Genomic DNA, 19,985 nt, shown 5'->3' with positions numbered 1-19,985 from the left:
GTAGTTTGTGGGGCTCTGTCAAAGTGTCAGTGCAACGGTGTTTAGGAAATAACCATGGCACAGCCTTAAAAACTGAAATAATACCATTTATAAAACTTGTTGCACAATTTTGCTCCTGTAAATGTATAAGAATGTTTTGATAGTTCAACGTAATGCTTCTTCACAGAAAAATGAAGCGAACTAGTCTCCCAAATCAAACTCATCGCTTGGAAGATGTAACGAACAAAACAGCCCAAAATACTGCTCCAATAACTGACATAAAATGACGGTTATACTCTTCTGGGAGTTACTGTGATCACTTTGTTTGTTTGTTTTTTAAATTCTCTTGTATACATCTAACAGACTCTGGAACCGGTCATACAGCACAGTGAACAAACATCTTGGGGAAGCTGGCATTTGAAACAGGCCTAATCATAACTAACTAAATGCCTGAAACTATGAAACGAAATATCAGAGAAGAAAAAATGCTCCGTATAGTTCTGCATCAGTTACTTTTCAATTACAGCAGCCGAGGCAGAACGAAATTGTTAGTGTCATTTATCGACTGTGGTGCTCTCCATTAGAGTAACAACTGAGAGAAATCCATCCTGTGTTTATAACCACCTGGCTGTCTAACAATAACAAAGAGTTCATTTCTGTCAGCCGGCCTTAAATCTTTCTGTTGTGATACAAGGAGCAGATGAAAGGTGTACACCAGGAAACACATGAAAGCGCACAGAGACCAATGAAATCTGACCAGGCAGGTAATCATCTTGGTGGCTTTTCTCACTGCAGTTCCCTGAAACTGTTTTCTTATGAGACTGGGTGAGAGGTAATCGGTGTCTAATTTGAGAAAGGTAATGACCCTGGATATTTGAAATATCCTGCTGAATCACCTGAAACAATACTTGAGATATCATATCATATGTTAAAGTTGGTATTTTGTAAATCTTGTTCTTTGCAAATAGTTCAAATTTGAGAGAAATATGAAGCCTTTTTAATATTATATTCACACTACAGGTGCAAGGGAGGATTGTTGTTCAAATGTTTATGACGCAGATATATGAAAACAGTTGAATACTTGTGTATCTGAGCATCTCTGAACAGCAAAGTTACTGTCACGTCTATTACTTATGCCTTGATGATCAACCCTGGTGATGTGGACCAGGCAAGACTAGCCGAGCGCAGACACCATACCCAACCCCCCTATGTGTATATATTTTTTTTAATACTTTGTGAGGAAAAACTGTCAACCATATCCAAAGTGCAGGACCAAAGAGAAGTAAAATAATGTATGCTTTTGTTAGATTCTTTGAAGACGATATGTGCTACGCGTTGCCCGTTTTAAATGTCGAAGATTTCAGACCTCTGCACAAAACAGATTTTGATAATCAGAAGGTGTATCTGGTTCACAGAACTGAAGAGAATGGCAGCGCAGGCCAGCCGTGCGAAGCACAGATCCTTGCCCTTGCAGGTAAGTTGCCCTCTTAACACATCAGCGTTTGTATTTTTCAAAGATGTTTTTCCTGTCTGTCCGAGTAACGTTCATGTGCGGAGACGTGTCAAGGTGTCAAAGCAAGTGGTTTTGTCCGATCTGTCAAGACGTGATCAGCTGGAATCTGACACTGATAGCCACAACAACGTCCTCGGCTAGCTAGATAAGCTAGTCAGATATGCTAAGATAAGTTTGGGAGATAGTCATTACCTTGTCGTCAATGCTTTACAGATTTGTTACACTCAGTGTGATCGTTTTCCAAGAGTTGTCTCTCTTGTTTCGACAGAGCAGTACTGCTTGTTTCGCTAAATACGTGGCATGCAACGTTAGCCAGTCACAACGGTTGTTTACAACACGGAAAGCTAACGCTTGCTAGCTTGACGTGTGTTCGTTCCGCGTTAGCATGTTAGCACTGACGCGCTCGTTAGCTGCGTGCAGACGCAGCGCTGTCAGTGCATGATACACACATGTGACAGCCCGCGGTTGACCCATTATCGATTTGTGTAGAGGTTTGTAAGTGTAGGCGAGCCGCTAGCATTAGCGCTTTGGTGGGTTGCGGTTAGCTTGTTAGCTGGGCTTAGCTGTTGGTTTGTGCCACAGAGAGGATGCGGTGCTGCGGTCATCGTCTCGGATATTAATGGAGACAACGTCTGTCAGTAACATGTCAACGTCATGGCTGTTTCATGACGGCGCATCATGTGCTGAAGTGAAACGATTTGCTCAACGCTAGCTCCAGCTACGGTGATGTTTGCTCACGGACGTTTTCTATGCCCCGATCTTTAACTAGCTACATCACTAATCCCCGAATCTGAGCTGTCTGGGCTGCGGTACGATCTAACTAACACCTTCACGGCAGCAGTTATCTTGAAGCGCTTTGTAGCCAGGACGTTTTGTATCGCAACACCCTACAAATATGTTATTCTAAGAGTGCTAAAGTTAGTTTGATCTAGCAGAATGGAGAGACAAAACGCCCTCTGCTCGAGTTGGACAAATGGATGAAATAATTCTGCAGGTACTTTAACGTTTCATGAAAATCCATCCAACTTTTTGGAAACTTTTATGAGTTTCTTCCTGCTTCTATTTCTGCACTTCACAGATACAGTAGAGGAATTTGAAGACAGTATAATGCAAAAGAAGATGAAAATTCCCAAGATGTCCATCAAGAATTCAGGAAACTCTATCGAAAACCATTTTGGAGAGGAGAGAATGCCACTCAGGCATAAAAAGGTAGGCTCACCTAGATTAGTCTAGTTGTGTTATTTTGGAGTTTGTACAATGATACCAGTATCATGACATTGAGTCACACTGCCCCTTGATCCTGCTGACATTAGGCTTATCTATTAATAGAAATTAGTGTATCATCTAAAATAAGTAAATATAATCAGCCATGTTTGTGGGTGCAATAATCAATAACGAGTCACAAAAATGCACTAGCAACATATACCACTTAAATTACTTATATTGACAATCTTTTGTCGTGTCCGTGTGGACCCTAAATATTTTTGCCCATAGAAAAAAAAGCATTGGAAGTGTGAATGCATGTGTGACATGTATCGTGTTGATCCCGACACATAAATAGTCTTGTATTTAAATATATCTATTGATGATACAATGTTACATTTCCATAAACTTGGCTGACACCCAAAATCCCCCACGCTATTTTTACCATATGCTGGATTAACACAAATTCAGCACTCTGGACAGCTGCCCTTTCGCGGACAAATCCTCTGAGCGGCTCATCAAAGAACTCAGTGACTCCTGTTCTCCCAGTTCCTATTGAGATCTGCACAGTCCAAACAGAGTGTTTGCAGTCTGTCATGTCCTCTTTAGATTGATGTGTGATTCTTCTCTCTGTTTGGCCGTCAAATTGTTGAATGGAACCACTATTTGTCACATATGAAGTGCAATTTGTCAATGATGCCGGGAGATTTGGGAAATTCTGTGAAAAATTGTGTTCATATGTTAAACTTTCGAGTTATTAAAGGTCAAATTTCATTTCACTGGCCTATTTGTTCCCTAAATTGACAGTTATTGCTTTCTTCAGGCCCTGTCTCAGGACCATGGACGCCCCCTTTCCAACTCCTCCAAGAGCCTGGCAGCAGTAGTGGCTCGCCTGGAGAGAAATGCAGCCAGCTCCTGTGTGGAGGGCGATGAGGACCTGGATGAGGACCGGCTGGCTGAGGAGGGAGAGGATGCAGATGACGAAGATGAAGATATGGAGGCAGAGCATCAGCATCATCATCACCAGCAGCAACAACAACAACAGCATTTGGAGGTGGACACGGATTGTGTGTCTGGGGTAGTTCCGGCAGTGGTTCCTAGAGTCCTGTACGAGGAGCTGGTGCATAGCTACAGGCAACAGGAGGAGGAGATGAGGAGGCTGCAGCAGGAGCTGGAGAGAACCCGCAGGCAGCTGGTGCAGCAGGCCAAGAAGCTGAAGGAATATGGCAGCTTGCTGACAGAAGTCAAAGAACTTAGGGACTTCAACAGGAGGCTGCAAGACGTACTTCTCATGCGACTGGGCAGCGGTGAGAGACAAGGAGCATGCACAGCCCAACACGCAAATCAATGACGTGTATGCCTCAAAGTTTACTAGTAACCTTTGACCTTCAGTCATTTAAAGAATTGTGATATTGAAAAATGAGTACATATATAGTCGTATAACTACAATTCAGTTTTAGACTTTGTCTTTTTAGTCTAGATGTACATGAGCATTTAGGACTGCTGTTAAAAATCGGTTTATTCTTCTGAAATCAAGATACACTGATAAAGTTATAAATAGAACTGAAGTAGATCAACTTTGAGTTAGGGAGCTTTAGTATCACTTGCTTTTTAGGTTGACAGAGTGGACTTATGATGAGAGTGAACATACTAATACATATATAGATGAAAGTGGCAGTTATTTAAAAAATAACAGATAGGTGTTACAGTTTAAAAGACACACATAATACAACAATGCCATTATTATCCAGCAATGGTAAAGTAGTAAGTCCAATACAGGAAGTTGAGAAAAGGCACTTTAAGTGTGATTTAAAAGTGGTGTCATTGCATTGTGCAGTAGTGTCCAAACCCAAGCTTTTCCAGAGGCTGGTGTTAAGCTCCGCTCCCATGTAGATCTGGACAGGGGCGCCTGGCGGGACCATCTAATGGAGAGGCTAAAGATTAGAGCACCCTGGGGTGCTGCTGGGCAGGGGATGGAGTGCACTGACGGATATTAAAACTCATCAGCTACATTGGAGCGCAGCATGGCCAGCCACCAAGCCAGCTTAGTTACTGGGCTAAAATAACCGCCCTGTCACAAGGCACAAGGAAGCTCACTCAAGGCGGGAAGCAAACAGAAAAAGCAGGTGGGCGCTGTACCAGCGGTAAAGACCAGGAAACTCTGTCACATGCTACTAGACCTCTGTTCTGATTTTAGTGTCACCCTCGACTCTACAACTTTACTTGCAGTTGATGAACGGCGTTTGACCTAACCTCATCTTGCAGTGCTGATAGACGTAGATTTGTTGCTGGTGTCTCCACAATGTTAAATGTTTCCTCTGTGTCTGTAGAGCCTATGCATGACAACGGCACTCAGACAATCAAGGCTGAAGTGGTTGAACCCATTGTTGAGGCCCAGGAGACGTGCAGAGAAGAAGCCAACACCAGTTCCAGCTACTCCCCCTCCCCCAGAACAGTATACACCTGCAACGATGGGAAGGTAAGTCTCACTGGACTCTGGGACATTTTTTATTACCAGCCACAACAGCATGTGGCTTGTTATTGTTTTCACCTCGTGAGTCTGTGTGTCATAATGGCAAAATGTGGCCCTGGAGACACCTGCTGTAGTAGTATCTGTCTGTCTGTGGACAGATTTTGACAATGCAATAGCATCACAACCGTGCACTTTACAGGTGTGTAATTAAGATCAATATAAAGGGCAAGTTTGAAGATGGGCGTAGGTCGAGCAAAGGCGCCGTAGTGGCCTCTTCCCCACTTTACGCACATGGCACTAGTTGTCGTCGCGGCTGGTGGATGGTTTCTGGTTTAGTTAGCGTTTCCTGACTACCTGTGGCTGTCTTGTCTCGTCACATGCCTATTTATCTGATCCCAACCTTCCATGTGCTGTTGTCTCTGGTTTTCATTTCCATCATCTCTATTTTTTCTTGTATTTTGACATTTATTCTTGAATGCAAAATCACTCATCCAAATGTAAACAAAAGGGTTCCCCCCAGCTCTGAATTTCAAAACAGAGGACTGAAAGATGCCATCGCTCAACAACCGATGGACAAACATTTAACATTGTCCAACATGCAACAAATAAGTCTGACAGGCTGTTAGAAGCTAGTTTGTAATGTTGAGTCAGTCAGCAGTAAAACAGGCTTTTGATTTCAATAGTGATCCATTTAGAATGTTTCCTTTCTGTGTCCACCTCTCCACTTATATATTTGAATAAACCTGTAATTGATATAGTCAAATGTTACAATACAGATAAGGACTTTAAAGATTATCCCAGTAATCCTGAATCCTTCAGTCCCCTCTCCTGTATGCCTGGCTCTCTGCCTGGGGGTGACCGTGGGAAGTAGCCTGATTCTGTAGGAATTGCTGTATTTCCTCTTAACACCCATGGACCTGGGAACACGGCGTCATAGTTGATCAGCCTACCCTACCCTACCCTAGCAGGTAAACAAGGTTGAGGAGATTATTATTGTTCCTGCAAGCCCAGCCAGCATCATCAGTGTTTATTAGCCTGTTAGGGTTCTTAACCCCCCCCCCTCCCCCCCACCGCTGTAACTCAAACAGCGTCCTGTCTCTCATGACAGGGGGGGAATTGGTACTACAAGCTCTGGGGCCTGCAGCCACTTCAAGCGTGAAGAACACTTGCAAATTAGAAGTCTCCCACATGAGGGACCCCATATTAATTATTTGCACGAGAGGAATTTAAAGTGACTGACAGGTTAGCCCTAGTGAGAGGGGGGGGGTACACAAAAGAAGGAGGAGAGATGGATGGGTGAAGGGAGAGAGATAAACGAGAGCAATGGGAGGGAGGATGAAAACAATCTTGACTAACTTAAGGGCAGTAAAAAGCTTGTCTGCTGGCCGTGGGCCTAAAGCACATTAGCTGCACAGGGAAAAGCCTTTTGGATGCTAGCCTAAAGACTTACCAGTGATAAGAGAGGAGAGACGGGAGAGTCACATATGCCCCCTGCTAATTTAGCTCACCTAGAAACCCAGGGCAGTCTGCCTCGCCTGGCAATCGGCTTGGAGTGTTTGGCGCAGGCTTATGCAACGTCCAGTGGAAGTGTGTAGAGAGCTACGGGCTAAGTTTATCGTGGAGGTAATCCAGGCTACACGCAAGCCAGTGGCCTCAGCTTATTTATGTATCCTGGGTTGGAGAAAGTGGTGCTTCATGGGATTTGTAATTTGGTCTCAATGGGTCCCGGCCAAGATGTGTCCCGCCATGACACACTGTGATCTACCTCATTCATTTAGGTTTTACACCAACGTGTCGCGTTGAAGATTCGAACCCCACAGCACCCTAACACAAATGTATCGGGCAAGTCGGTGTTCAGCGTTGACGTCGCAGGATAAAATATATTACTGGGTTTAACAATACACGGCAAATGTGTTGTTTTCCAGTAAAATCACATGCCTCTAAGTATGGTACCAAAAAGAGCGAAGATTCTCGTGATGTTACGAGATAACGCGAGAGATGCTGGATCACATATCGCACCAAAATCTTCTCAGGCTTCTAGTAATGCGTTTGTGACCGGTAAGCTAGAGCGTGGACCAATCGGCATCCTGTGAGGAGCCACTGGCAGCTTCGGGTGTGGTTTTAGGTGCGTGTGTGAGACGACACAGAGAGGCGACCGTTTGTTTCAAACGAGTAAAGAGACAGAAGAAGCAAATATGACAAGAAGTTATTTTTATTCCAGGTACCAACTGTTCTTTTGTCTCCGTCACCTCTCATGCCCTCCCTTGTTGCGTAAACGTTTAAACATCGATACGATTTGATGAAATTGCCATCCCTACTCCAAAGGTGATCTATAAACAATGACACTGTAACTGCTGCTCCTGAAGCAACATGAATCATCAGGGACAAGCTTCATGTTCTGTCCACTTTAATTTTTCTATGGAACAAAGGTTTGTTTCTTCATTATGTTGGACATTGATTTTATTGAAGACCTTTTAGTAAAGCTCTTTTTTGTTGACAACTTTGTAAGCTTATGAAACAGTTGGGTAACTGCAATAGCATTTGTTTATTTAAAAAATAAAAAAGGACCTATTGTGCCCATGGATGAGGCAGACGGATCTTCAATCGGTAAGTGTCGAGTAGATGACACCGGCCCGTGCGGAGTAGAGCATGGTGCTCACGTGCTAGCTCTGTTGTTTTTAAACTGAACCGATAAAAGCCACAATGCATTAGACACTCTGGCACTGTGCAGATGACAACACATACCAGAGACTGTAGATGCACATGTTTAAATGTGGTGCGCTCTGTCCTCTCTGCAGGTGCACCTCGGTGGAGGAATCTGGGTGGAGGAGGAGAAGTGGCACCAGCTGCAGCGGACCCAGGGAGACTCCAAGTTCACAAAGAACCTGGCTGTAATGATCTGGGGCACAGAAACCCTCAAGAACCGCAGCGTCACTGGAGTGGCCACCAAAAAGAAGAAAGATGCGTTGCCCAAACCTCCGCTGTCGCCCAGCAAACTGAAAATTGTCAGAGGTAAGATAACTTAAACTTGTAAAATCAAGACTGTGACAGAGTGAGGATTTTCTTTCATCATTGAATTATGTTCATTAGAATCTAGACAAAGATAAGATCAGCCATTTTTAATCTGATGTAGTCTGACTGCTCACACTGGCTCCCTTCCGCAGAGTGTCTCTACGACAGAGTGTCTCAAGAGACAGCCGACAGTGCAGAGATTACGCAGAGATTGTCCAAAGTGAACAAATACATTTGTGAAAAGATAATGGACATCAACAAGTCCATCAAGAACGAGGAGCGGCGGGAATCCAAGTTGCTCATCAGACAGACAGTGAAGATGGAGAACTTCAGCTACGATGGCATGTAGTAATCAACCGTTGTCACGCCAGCGCCTTCTGCCCCCCCCCCCCTCCCTCCCCCCTCCCCTCCCCATGGTCGGCAGGATATTGAGGGGATTAGATATGGGTGGTTGGGGGATGTTTGTCACAGTTTCAAGAGATACATTGGATTGGTTAAACAAATAGACCCCCTCCCAGCTCCCTGTAGAGCTACTCAGTGCCCAGTTTTCCCATTGGCTGACAGACAGCTTTACCCACCGGTGAGAAATGTGTGTGAACTAGTTTGATATGAGCTGGTATGAGTGTTTTTATAAGCTTTACAGTGGAATTGGTACAGAGACATGGTTTACTGACGTGTGTGCATTTGTGTCAAAGAAAGGATATGATGTAATTGTAAAAGAAATTGATTTATTGTTCTGTGTCAGAACATAGTTTTTAGTCCTTACACTTTTAAAAAGTAAGAGGTTATTTCCCTAGATAAAGTATAGTATAATGATGCTAGCTCGCGTTAGATCTTAGCCGTGTGAACAGTTTGATATTTTGGTGACTACTCAACAACAGCTCTGGTACTTACTGCATAAGATGAGACGGCAAGGTCTCGAATGCACAAGTCGTGATTGGTAATAGCCATATTGCACTTTGCAGCAGAGATTCTGTTGCTTCGAGAGATTAGTTAGAAGTGTGTGCGCCCCCCCCCCCCTTAACTTAAGGTCGATCTCAACTATTTCATTAAAAAGACCAAAGCTAACAGAGGTAAAATGGGAAGTAATGGGAACTCTAATGTCGAGGCTATAGAGTGCTATTTTTGTTTAGTTTTTTTTACGTTGACCTTTTCAGTTGTGAGCATTCGTGTTACTCTTAATCAAACAAGTCACTTTCAGACAATTTGACTGTTTTAATGCGTTTTTAGTGGTACAGGCATGTTGATGCCTAGAAAGGCCTTAAATGGATTTGGCAATCACCAGGAGCTGGTATGCCCCTGGGTTTTCTAGTAAGCTGTGATTGTATATGTATAGTAAGCAGAAGCGATGAAGCTTCACCTGCACTTTGCTGTGAGAATGTGAGAGGTGGCTTGGTACTATATTTTCTGCGTGATTCACACCCATTGAGTTGATCTGAGCCGGGCTGCTTAAGAGATGCTTGCGCTGCACGAGACAATGCGAGGAAGAGAATCAGGGCACAGCTCTGCGCGGTTGAGGTCATCTGCATGTGGAAGCAGTGTTAGCTGTGGGTAAAGCTGTCTGAAACACGATTGTGCTGTTTGAAGTCATCTGGGCCTGCTGAACCCCATAATAACCCCCCCCTCTTTTTTTTTTTTAAGCCACGCCACTGGGGAACAAAGTAAGGTCGCTCCAGTGACAGTTTCCTCTGAGCTATGCCATCAGAACTTTGAAAATGTCCGCTTTTTTTCTTGTGTTTTTTTTTTTTTTTTGTTCTCTTCAGTTGTTTTATTGTTTTGATCCAAAATGGTTTGTGTGGCTGTCTGCAGGCTGGAACTAAATGCTGCAGATTGAAATCTCAACTGTGACCTAGCTGTGGCTAACTGTGAATCTGCTGCAGAACTGCCCATCAAGCCTCTCTCCTCTTCATACTCTAGATTCTCGTTTGTCGGTTGGTTTATTTCTGTCTGTATCATTTTGTCTGTCTTTGTTTTTTTTTGTTCTTTCAAAAAGTTTTTTGAAGCCTTTTGTTAAGCTACTTTATGTTTTGGAGATATTTTAGTGTACATAAAACATCCTTTTTTTTAATTTTTTCAACCAAACATGAATATTTCAGTTTCTAGTCATGTTACATGTTACAGTTGTAAAGGGTCTGATCACGTTTTGGTTAATCTAATTGATGTTGTAATTCCATGTCACCTGACAATTTCTTGTGTTTCTTTTTACACTTACATATTTGTCATATGAACTGTTGGCTTTAAGCTTGATGTTGTATCCAAATGTAGATCAGTACAATCTACTAACAAATGAAAAAATATCTTCCTTTAGCCAAAGTGAGACTCGGCTTCCCTTAACAGAGCCCCTACATTAAGCTACATTCACAACATTCGCTATTTAATGAGCCTCACTTCGGATCTACTTTCTAGTGATCTACCACAGTAAGATGATCCTTTGCATCGTTAAAACATTGTGCTCAATTGAGATGCAGTAGTTAGATCAACACAAACCATTTACATTGAATGCACTTTAAACTTCTGGGCAATTTCTTCGATCTTAAAGAAATGTATGTGGTATTTGTCCTTTTTTTTTTTTTTTTAAACGTCAATATAGATAAAAGTTAACAATCATTGTATTATCATGAAGCACCTTAGAACATTTGGGTTTATTGTTTTCTATGGCAAGAATGAGTTATAGGACATCGTATTGTTTTGCCAGTCAGGTATGCCCCTGACATACCAATGTTTCAAAACGAGCTTAATGGATTTAATACCCCCAACTACTACTCTGAGCTAGTACTACTAGAGTATTTGATTCTTTGAAGATTTAGTCGGGCTGTGTTTCACAAGTCACTCTATGGTGAAATGGCCCAAATCGTGATTCGTCAAGCTAAAGATATTTACCTATGAAATGTGCAAACTGACTGGAATATGTGCTTTAACTTAATGTGTGAAGATGCTGGCTATGCATAGAAAATGACTTGTATAGAGATAATTGTGTATTTTTTACAAACGAATGGTAATTGTAAGCCAAAGTATTGAATGCTGAGATCAAGCTAAAGAAGGGGGATGCTGACTGAGGAATCAGCGAGGTTTGCACAAAAGATGGCCCATGCCAAGGTAATAGAGCCTAGTGAATCTTAAGACACCAATATGGTGACATGTTATTATTTTATTTTTTGGGGTTCCTAAAAAATATCCCTTTTTCAGTTTGTTTATCCCTGTACAAAGCAACATGTGAGGTGTTTGTGTGCTAGCATGTATTTAAAATACATGCGGTTTAAAAGAAAGAAAAGAGTTCTGCTGTGCAAAGCAACCATGCTGAAATTCTGACACTTTGTCGTGTTGTGTTTGTGTTTGTTTCTTTGTTGTTTGATGCCAAAAGGGGGTGTGGTTAAATAATGCTTTAAGATGCCGCATTAATAGAGTTATTACATCATCTGAAACTTCTTTTCAAATGCTGGTTTCCTGGAGCGCGATTAAGCCTAATCCTTTAACTAAAACCATCTTTCGTGGATGAAAGCTGTATGGAAGAACTGTATGTTTTTAACCCAGATTAGGCTTAATCTGTAATGGAAAGGCCAATCTCCAATGTACCAAGTCACTCGCAGAAGAGCAGTTTGGGTTTTTGCAGCATATTAGTAACATACACCAGGACATAACCTGTCAGAGCCGTCAATGGACGATAAAGGCTAGTTTTGTGACGTAACACCAGACCTTCCTGTACTCTCGTCACTCTCTAGTGTCAGGGAGGAAATGTAACCTCGCCGGCTCTGTGATCCTCTACCTGTGCCACCTCTAGTTTCTTACTCTCCTGTTGTTTCTATGGACTGGATTTAAAGATGCACATCTATCGAGATAATAGCAAATCCTGTCCTCGTGGTTTGGTTTTTTGACTTACGTTGTGAACACCTGTCAAAGCTTCAGAAGTCTGGGAGCTTTATGTTGCTTTTTGACAGTTTCGATTCGGGGAAAGCGATCAGTTCTAACTTCACTGTGTTGGAACAAGATAAATGGCTCCATCTAGCAGTTTTCACAACTAAGTGTTCACAAAACATATTACGGTTTGAGCCTCAGATACAATGTCAAACTTATATCGAATGAGAAGAAAAAAACAAACGGGAAGAACACATTGTTGGGCCTATATTTTTCTTAAGGTATCCGTAACTTTGTATACAATCCACAAACCGGTTCTACTTCATCTGACTTCACCGTCCTACCTCATTGTTACTCTGGTGTTTGTTTGTCAGTGACTGTAAACTATGTGTGTATATTAAAAAAAAACAAAAAACAGAAATCTATAGGAAAAGGTATACCTGGTTACTCTCAACATGTACAGCATATAAAACTTGTAAAACACCTCAGTACACAATATCATTCTTAGGAGAAATCAGTTTTATTACCTGCTTAAAGATGCTGCTGCAAAGGGGTATCTGCGTGAGGGGTCGTCTCTGAATATATATCTTCGCTCTTTGCTATGTCGTGCAGTTGGTCAGTGGTTGTGTTGCGTCTCTGTATTGCATTCTGAGATTTTTACTGGTTGACGGTGCTACCAGCAAACAGTTCAAGAACTGATCTGTCTATCGGACCTCAAATGGTGCTGTTTTTCTATGTTTTTATCCTCATACAGCTATGTTTTATTCAGGTGTGTCAACCGCTACTATTCCCTCAGCTAATCAAATTTTAAGCCAAAATGTTTCACAAACCGAATAACTCCTGCTATTACTGTATCAACTATATGCTATCCATCCAAATATTGTAGATAGTGATTATATCCTCAGCTGTGAGTTTCACAAGTACCTCAGAACTTGCTGATTTCCAATGGATGCATCTGCTTCTAGCACCTGTTGTCTACCAATATTACATTGTTGCAGTGTATTTTCAGAAATATGTATTTTTACTGGTTAGATCAGGTTTCACAATACATTGGACATAATTACTAGATCACACTCAGATGACCGATAAATTTAAAGGATTCCACTGTTCACTGGTTGCATGCCAGATTGTCATAAAAGAAAATGGCCTGGACTGGGCAGCATATGTTACGGTGGAAGAGGTCCTCAGCAAAACCATCTTCTGTGTGAGTCAAAGTTAGATTTATTTGACAGAAGCCAGATTCCATTGGAAGTTGAATTAATGGTGGAAAAGTAAGATCCATCCAAACTATCGCCCCGTCTGGTTTAAAATGAAATGTGTCACCCAAAAGAAATGAGACAGACAATCTTCATGGACAGTTTTGGAATAATTGATTTTATCGAGGTACCACTTTAATCTTCCCCAGTTGTATCTCTTTGACCCTAACTGATATTTAATCAATTCAAATGTAATTTCTGGTGTTAAAAAGGAAATTAGTGTAACATTTTGTGATTGACTTACGATGAGCCGAAGTCGCATAAAGCACTGTTAAGTTTGCCTAATCATACAAAAAGGGCATTTTATTGTCTTTTACCCTGTACACTGACACCAATGGAATCTTTTCTGCTCCACAGTGTTGTTCTGGGGTAGTTTGCTCTACCTGTCGCTATGTAAATGTTTGTTTGTTTATTTGTTTAGTTGTTTTTTTTTTTACTCTCACCACGTCTGTGAACATATAATGTGCTGGGGAACTCCTCTCTACTGTGATCGGTGTATGTTCAAACACACAGCGGTTGGTTTTAATGGAAGCACTTAAGCCATTCATTGGACTGTTTTCGCAACGGTTCAATTTTTTAGCTTTGTTCTGGTCCAGGGAGTTTTGCGTGTAGTTGAATTCCTATGCAGAGTTGTAATCACCTGGTACCACATCACCAACCAGGGAGAGAGATAAGATGGGAGTGTTCAAACCTTTGAATGTGTCAGCGCAGCCTTGAGACTGAATCAAAGGGGACAATGGCGACATGACAAATCCGTACTGATCTATTACTACACGTTCATACTCATGGAGTTGAATTAAACTGAGCTATACAGGGCTGCTTGGGTATATACCTGTCTGTAGTTGTAACTGCATTTCAATGATCATTGGGGAAAGACAGGGTTATTACTGTATGGAGTTTTTTCCAGATGGTGTCATAATGTGAAAAGAATTTCAAGACTATTGCAGTAAACACTCCCTCGCCCTACTTCAGCCTCCCAGAGGCAACCCTACATTTACAGAAAATGTTGTAAGTATATGCGATAGAGAGTGTACATGTCTTTGCTAAACCGGCCACACCTCTGCTATGCGAGCAAATCTTTGACGCTTAGCATCCTGTTCTGTGTTTTCTCTTGCTGCATTCAGGAACACCTGTTTAATGTATAGATAAACAGAAATAAATCAAGACTTTTATTCTATCAGCACAAACCTCTTGTTGTCTTTTTTTTTTGTCTTTTCCTGCCTCGCGATCTGTTCTCCAAGAAACAAACTGTTCAAGATGAGTCTCGTGTTGGAAACTGAAGGCTCAAGTTAAAACCACACTAAACCTTTCTGTTTCTTCATTTGTAATAACTTTTCAATGTGGAAAATACTGAATGTATTCAGTACTGACTGATTAGCCGTCTTTCCGAGAGCAATGTGTGGAAGCTGTAACTTCCTGGGGGGGCTAGTCTGGCTGTTTTTCCAGTCGTTGTGCTAAGCTAGGCTAACTGGCTTCTGAATCTAGCTCAACATCAAACGGAGAGGTCTCAATCTTCTCATATAACTCTCTGCAAGACAGCAAATACAGTGTTTCTCAAAATGTCTATTGCTTTTTCACCACCTACATCAAAGGAGTTTCAGGACAAACCGAGACGGAGGGAAATGTTCTCATCAAATTATCTGCCGCTTTTGTTGCCAAATCTGTGTGGACTTGTTTTACCGTTCGGCGTTAAAAAAAAAACACACATTTCCTGAAGTTGCAGGGGGCTCTGAGTAGTAACTTCATTTCCACTCATTGTATTTTCACCTCAATCTGTATTTTTTTAAATCACCAAATCGGTGTTAAATCTGGTCAATAGCTTGGAGCACAAAATCTACCTCGAGCCTTTAAAGTGTTATTTCTTACACTGGAATACCACTTAACTCAAGTCAAGAGAGCTTTTATTTTCAAATTGATGGCCATGTGCGCTGAATGGGTGTCAGAAACCCTTCATGACCCCGAGGCTAATGCAAATTTCTCTGCACACAGCTACCCGGTTAACTTTTAATTTAAATGCAAAGATTACAATTAAGTTTTGAGTTTTCCGTACAATGGTAACAATTTACTTTTTTTTAAACATCTCGCCCAGGAGTCTGACACCGTGAAGACAGACAGACTGAGGCAGATGAGCTCTGGTGTTATTCCTCACCAGCTTTCCATCCTCGTATAGGCTCTGTAGTTAACTTCTGTCACCATGAAGATCAGTCCCCCCCCTCCCCCCCCACTTACCTCACAATACATCTGATTTCCAAGTTTGGTTTGTTTTGGACGACATGCGTGTGCATCTGCAGAGAAGGTGAGGGGATTAACAGGCAGATTGTTCTCAATGTCAAGCCGCAAGATAACAGGATGGCAGAGTTCACTGTACTGTGTTTGTTCATTCACTCGCCGCGCTGCTGGCCTGCTCTCTGTGCCACGCGGCACGCCGATGATTGGCAGCGCTGTATCTAACATGTCCCATGTCCAACCAAACCATATTGCAATATCAACTCAGCTGAAGATAAGACCGAATATGGAGTGTTGACATACGAGATTGCTTGTAAGATGGCTTGTTTGGAGAGGCTGGTATCTGAAATGAGCCCCGACATTGAATGCTGGATTTGCTTGAGTCCACATTGGGATCTCATAGGAAGTGGTCACAGTGAGGGCCATTTCCTCCCTCCTTCCTTAGACTGAGCTCTGCTCGTTCCCTCATCTCCCCATCCCTCTCCCCTGTCTGGCACACTGATGCATTTCCATATATTATTGCCTCTGTAAGCAATTGTGTCATGCGCCCAGACTTTAGCCCAAGGGGACTTCTCAATGTCATTATCGCTAAAGCCTGCCACATGCCTGTAATGTATTGCCGCTTGGCTTTATTGGCAGCGCGATGATTCAGTGGTGGTGATGATGGATTAGTGCCGGCTGGGTCGAGCTGGGCTGGGCTGTGCTGAGCCGGTCCAGACTGGGCTGAGCTCTGCAGCCTTCGCTGTCTGTCGCATAAACACACTGTGTCCTCCTCACACACTGCAGCACAGAGGGAGACGTATCGTATTTATGTCACACACACACAACCTAATGAATACGGTCATTTCAGCGCTTTTTATTGAGCTTCTCGGAAAGACTCTCTGATTCATCTTGTCCACCTTTTCGCTTTCCACGCAGACTCGGTGCACACAGCGGCGCCGCATAATAGGTGGCAGTAATGCCTTTGCTTTATGACATTGTTATTGTTTTGAATGTGAAGATATAACAGCTTTTGTTGCCTCCTGGAAGGGGAAGTTCAGAGAGGGTGCACTGGGTGCATGTGTTGCCACAGCATAACAAGGTTTGATGTTTCCAGGAGCACACACACACACACACACACACATAGAGGGTTTAGAGGAAGGACGCGGTTGCATGTTTTATTACTGAATATGAAACACACTCCATATAACACAGCCACCCAGGCTGAACTAAACTAAACGGCACACTGACCCCCGAACTGAAAGTCTGAACTCAACGCTCGGGTCTTGATTGCAGGCTTTTCAGTCCCTCTTCTGTATGCTGCCACGGTGATCCGACTCCGGTCCCACTGCAGGGGAATTAATGGACATTACTCTTCATTTCCTACTGCTTGCAGCTGCAACGGTTAACCTCTCTCGCCCTGTGAGAGAAACTAGATGCACGCTCTGTTTCTTAATATAACAAATTAGTTTATTAGTGCACAGGAGTTTAGCATGCATTATATATCAGTCAAGAACACAGGATTTTCAGCATGAAATGCTAAATCACAAAGAGGTTAATTAACATCCACAGGGTTGTTGGTTAGTCTGTCTTGGGGGATGTTCTGTGTAGTTTGTCCCCCACCGACTGACACAATAATACTTTGTCTCAACTTGATCCACACACACTTTTGCTCACCCTGCAATATTTCTCCCTTAAAGGCACGGAAAGCTTGCTCGTAACTCTAAATAATTAGAAAGGAACAATCAAAAGACTCGAGCGCCCACTGTTCTAATTGAATCTCACTCCTACTGCTGGTGTACGTGGAGCACTTTATTGTGTAATTTCTCAGAGATTTGTTTTTGTTCTCCACATTAAGCACATGATCTGCACAGCATTCATTTACACCGTGGAGCACACATCTGTATGCAAAATACGCAGGAAGTTACATTATCTCTGTTGCCAGTAGTGATGTTGTATCATACAGTATCTTTCCCTGTACTTACTACCATCTCTGCTGCTATGTTAATCTGAAAAGTGACCGCAGGGTTGACAGACAATGAGTCTGGTTAATTCTGCCTTTGGCCTCCTGAGCCATGGACGAGGAACTCACATTGGCTTTTCTGCCTATGCTCCTTACATACCTTACTTTCTTTTTTTATCCAGCCATACTCATCCAGCTGCATGTCCCTGCATTGTCAGTTAACGAATGATAAGATATGCTGGTAAGTCTTGACTGTAGCTGTTACATTTCTCCCCGCCGCCAGCAGTCATTCAGATGTCCTTATCATCTATAAGAAGCTTATTTGGCTTGTTCAATGATAAAAAAAACTGGTAAAGTTTGGAATCCGTTATAGTCCCTCCAGGAAGCAGATGCAAAAGCTCTCTTACACACGCACATGCACACGTACGTACCTGTGTATGCACACGCACACACACACACACATGCATACTTAAGCACAGAGCTTCCAAATGGCCTCTATTAATGCAGACTGCTCTCCCAATTAACAAGATTCAAAGTGATGATGAATTTTTGATTCTCTGAACATTTAAGCTAATTATGGCCCAAATGAAGCAGGTTCCAGTGAATCACCATGGCAGCCAATGTCACTGTCACAGTGCCACTCTGCACCACCACCTTAATCACTACAGCTGCTTAAAATTCATCTCCCACTGCTGTCCCCCTTCCTGACTCACCTCTCCTCACGCCTCCTCTCGTCTTGCCGCTCGCTCTCTTCCTCTTGTAACTTCTGTCCTTTCTCCTCTGTCCTCACCCGTTTCCCTTCGTTCCGTCTCGCCCCCCTCAGCGCTTCTCTGTCGCCATAGATGTGTTGTTTCAAACGGAAATCAACTAATCGCTCTAATAGCATTTTAATGATAATTTAATGTAGTAAATAAAGCTTGTTACAAGCTAAGCAATTTTGCTGGATTTCAAGGGCAATCAACCCGTGTCCGATACAATCTGGTCACCTCGTCGACGGGGTGTGAGGCGTCTGCAGTGTGCTTTCACTCACGCAGATCTAACGATATTTATGTCAACATCTATAAATCCATAAAAATAGTCTGGTGGGAAAACTACATCACTCTACACATCATCACTTTGAAATTACTTTCCAAGTCATATGATTTAGACCAGGGGCTCTCGAAGTCTGACACTGTATGTCAGTGTTTACATGATCATGTTTTTGTTTTTTTCCCCTCTCAAAGGGTAAATATGATTTACTTCATAATACAAAGACTCTTGAGACATAAATTACATGTAGCCTGTCCTATCAGGATGATAGGAAGGTGATGAGTTTATATTTCATGCATTGTGAAGCAGCAGCAGCTGATCATTTACAACCAGCGCACCGAGTTCAGAACTAAAAATGTGTTATAAGGCTTTCACCTGAAAAATATTTATATTACTTCATATTTAACAACATGCTCTGAATATCAACTATTTTATATTAGTGTTTCTTCTCACAAATACCTCACTGAATACACACTCTGAAACCTAATGGCACTAGAAACACTGCAGCTCATGCTGTAGCTCAAGATAACTTCTACACACTTTAGGCCCCAGGGGCCTTTTTATTTGTCAGAAGCTATAGTTTGACATTCTGCCTTTTAATCATGGTCTGTTTTGAAACAAACTTTATGCCCAGTGGTTGTTCACGCCATTTTCTTGTTTGTTGTTTTAGTTTTATCATAATCAATTCTCCTCATGAAATGAACATACCTGAGTTGTTTCAAGTCTGCTTAGCTTTGTGAGTCATTGGTACCCATTAAAGAGATTAGATTTACCTTGAAATCAAAGATGAAGAAGTTCATTTTGCATTTGGATTCTTCGGCACATTTGTATCAACCATTCCCCCGGATTAAACGTATTAAAAATGACGAGGAGCTTGAGCTAGAAAGAGAAAAAGAATAAACAGCCGTGAGACAGAAAAACAATTTAATTTCTCTTTTTATGTTCTACCAGTGGTCATTTAGCCAGACTCTTTATTTAAATGGTAATGTGAAGCTGGCTAAACAGGCATGGCGAATCAGCCCGAGAAGAGAGCCAGACTTCAAAAAAGCTGTGGTGTTTCAGGCTCTGGGAGTTTATCTGGGTCTTTCCTCCTGACGCCTGACGGAAGGAGGCAGAGTGGGGAGCCGATTGAGCGACAACGATAACTCTTCGCCGTGTTGGAGTATAATTAATTAGGTGTGATAAATTATACCATTTCCAGCAAAGCCTGGCAGCACTGCCACATGCACTCTCCAATACACACACACACACACACACACACAAATAATTAATGTGTACTCCGTCTCTGTCTCCTCACACATACATGCTCACGCACATACAAATGGCAATGCATGCATGTCAGTAATTGCAATAGAAGAAGTATACCACTTTGCAAACTCTCTAACCTCCCTCTCAGTTTGTTGTGTGCCACAAATTGAAGGAAAACAACATTAAAACAAATGGATTTCCATTTTACAGTAAATCCAGCAGATTATTCTGTTTTGTCAATGAATGTAATGA

The 19,985-nt window shown here is 42.3% G+C and overlaps 2 protein-coding genes across 3 annotated transcripts in view; both read left to right on the top strand.

Annotated features, from left to right (window-relative positions):
• agbl4 (AGBL carboxypeptidase 4) overlaps window positions 1-19,985 on the top strand; it is a gene marked incomplete at both ends in the record, with an annotated part of 242,749 nt that overhangs the window by 174,682 nt on the left and 48,082 nt on the right. The gene's annotated exons all lie outside the window — the stretch shown is intronic.
• Window positions 1,263-8,685, top strand: bend5 (BEN domain containing 5). Of its 2 annotated transcripts, none has more exons than XM_079157266.1 (6): window positions 1,263-1,453; window positions 2,571-2,701; window positions 3,519-4,002; window positions 5,026-5,174; window positions 7,967-8,180; window positions 8,333-8,685. In XM_079157266.1, exons 1-6 carry the CDS (start codon window positions 1,270-1,272, stop codon window positions 8,527-8,529), a joined length of 1,359 nt encoding a protein of 452 aa, XP_079013392.1. In that variant the 5' UTR covers window positions 1,263-1,269; the 3' UTR covers window positions 8,530-8,685. The 2 variants fall into 2 exon arrangements, with proteins under 2 accessions (XP_079013392.1, XP_079013393.1); XM_079157267.1 differs by lacking the exon at window positions 1,263-1,453 and adding an exon at window positions 2,346-2,486.

This window comes from Pholis gunnellus, assembly GCF_910591455.1.
Source record: "Pholis gunnellus genome assembly, chromosome: 4".
In the NCBI taxonomy this organism is placed as follows: Eukaryota; Metazoa; Chordata; class Actinopteri; order Perciformes; family Pholidae; genus Pholis; species Pholis gunnellus.
This window is presented reverse-complemented; position numbering and strand designations above follow the sequence as displayed.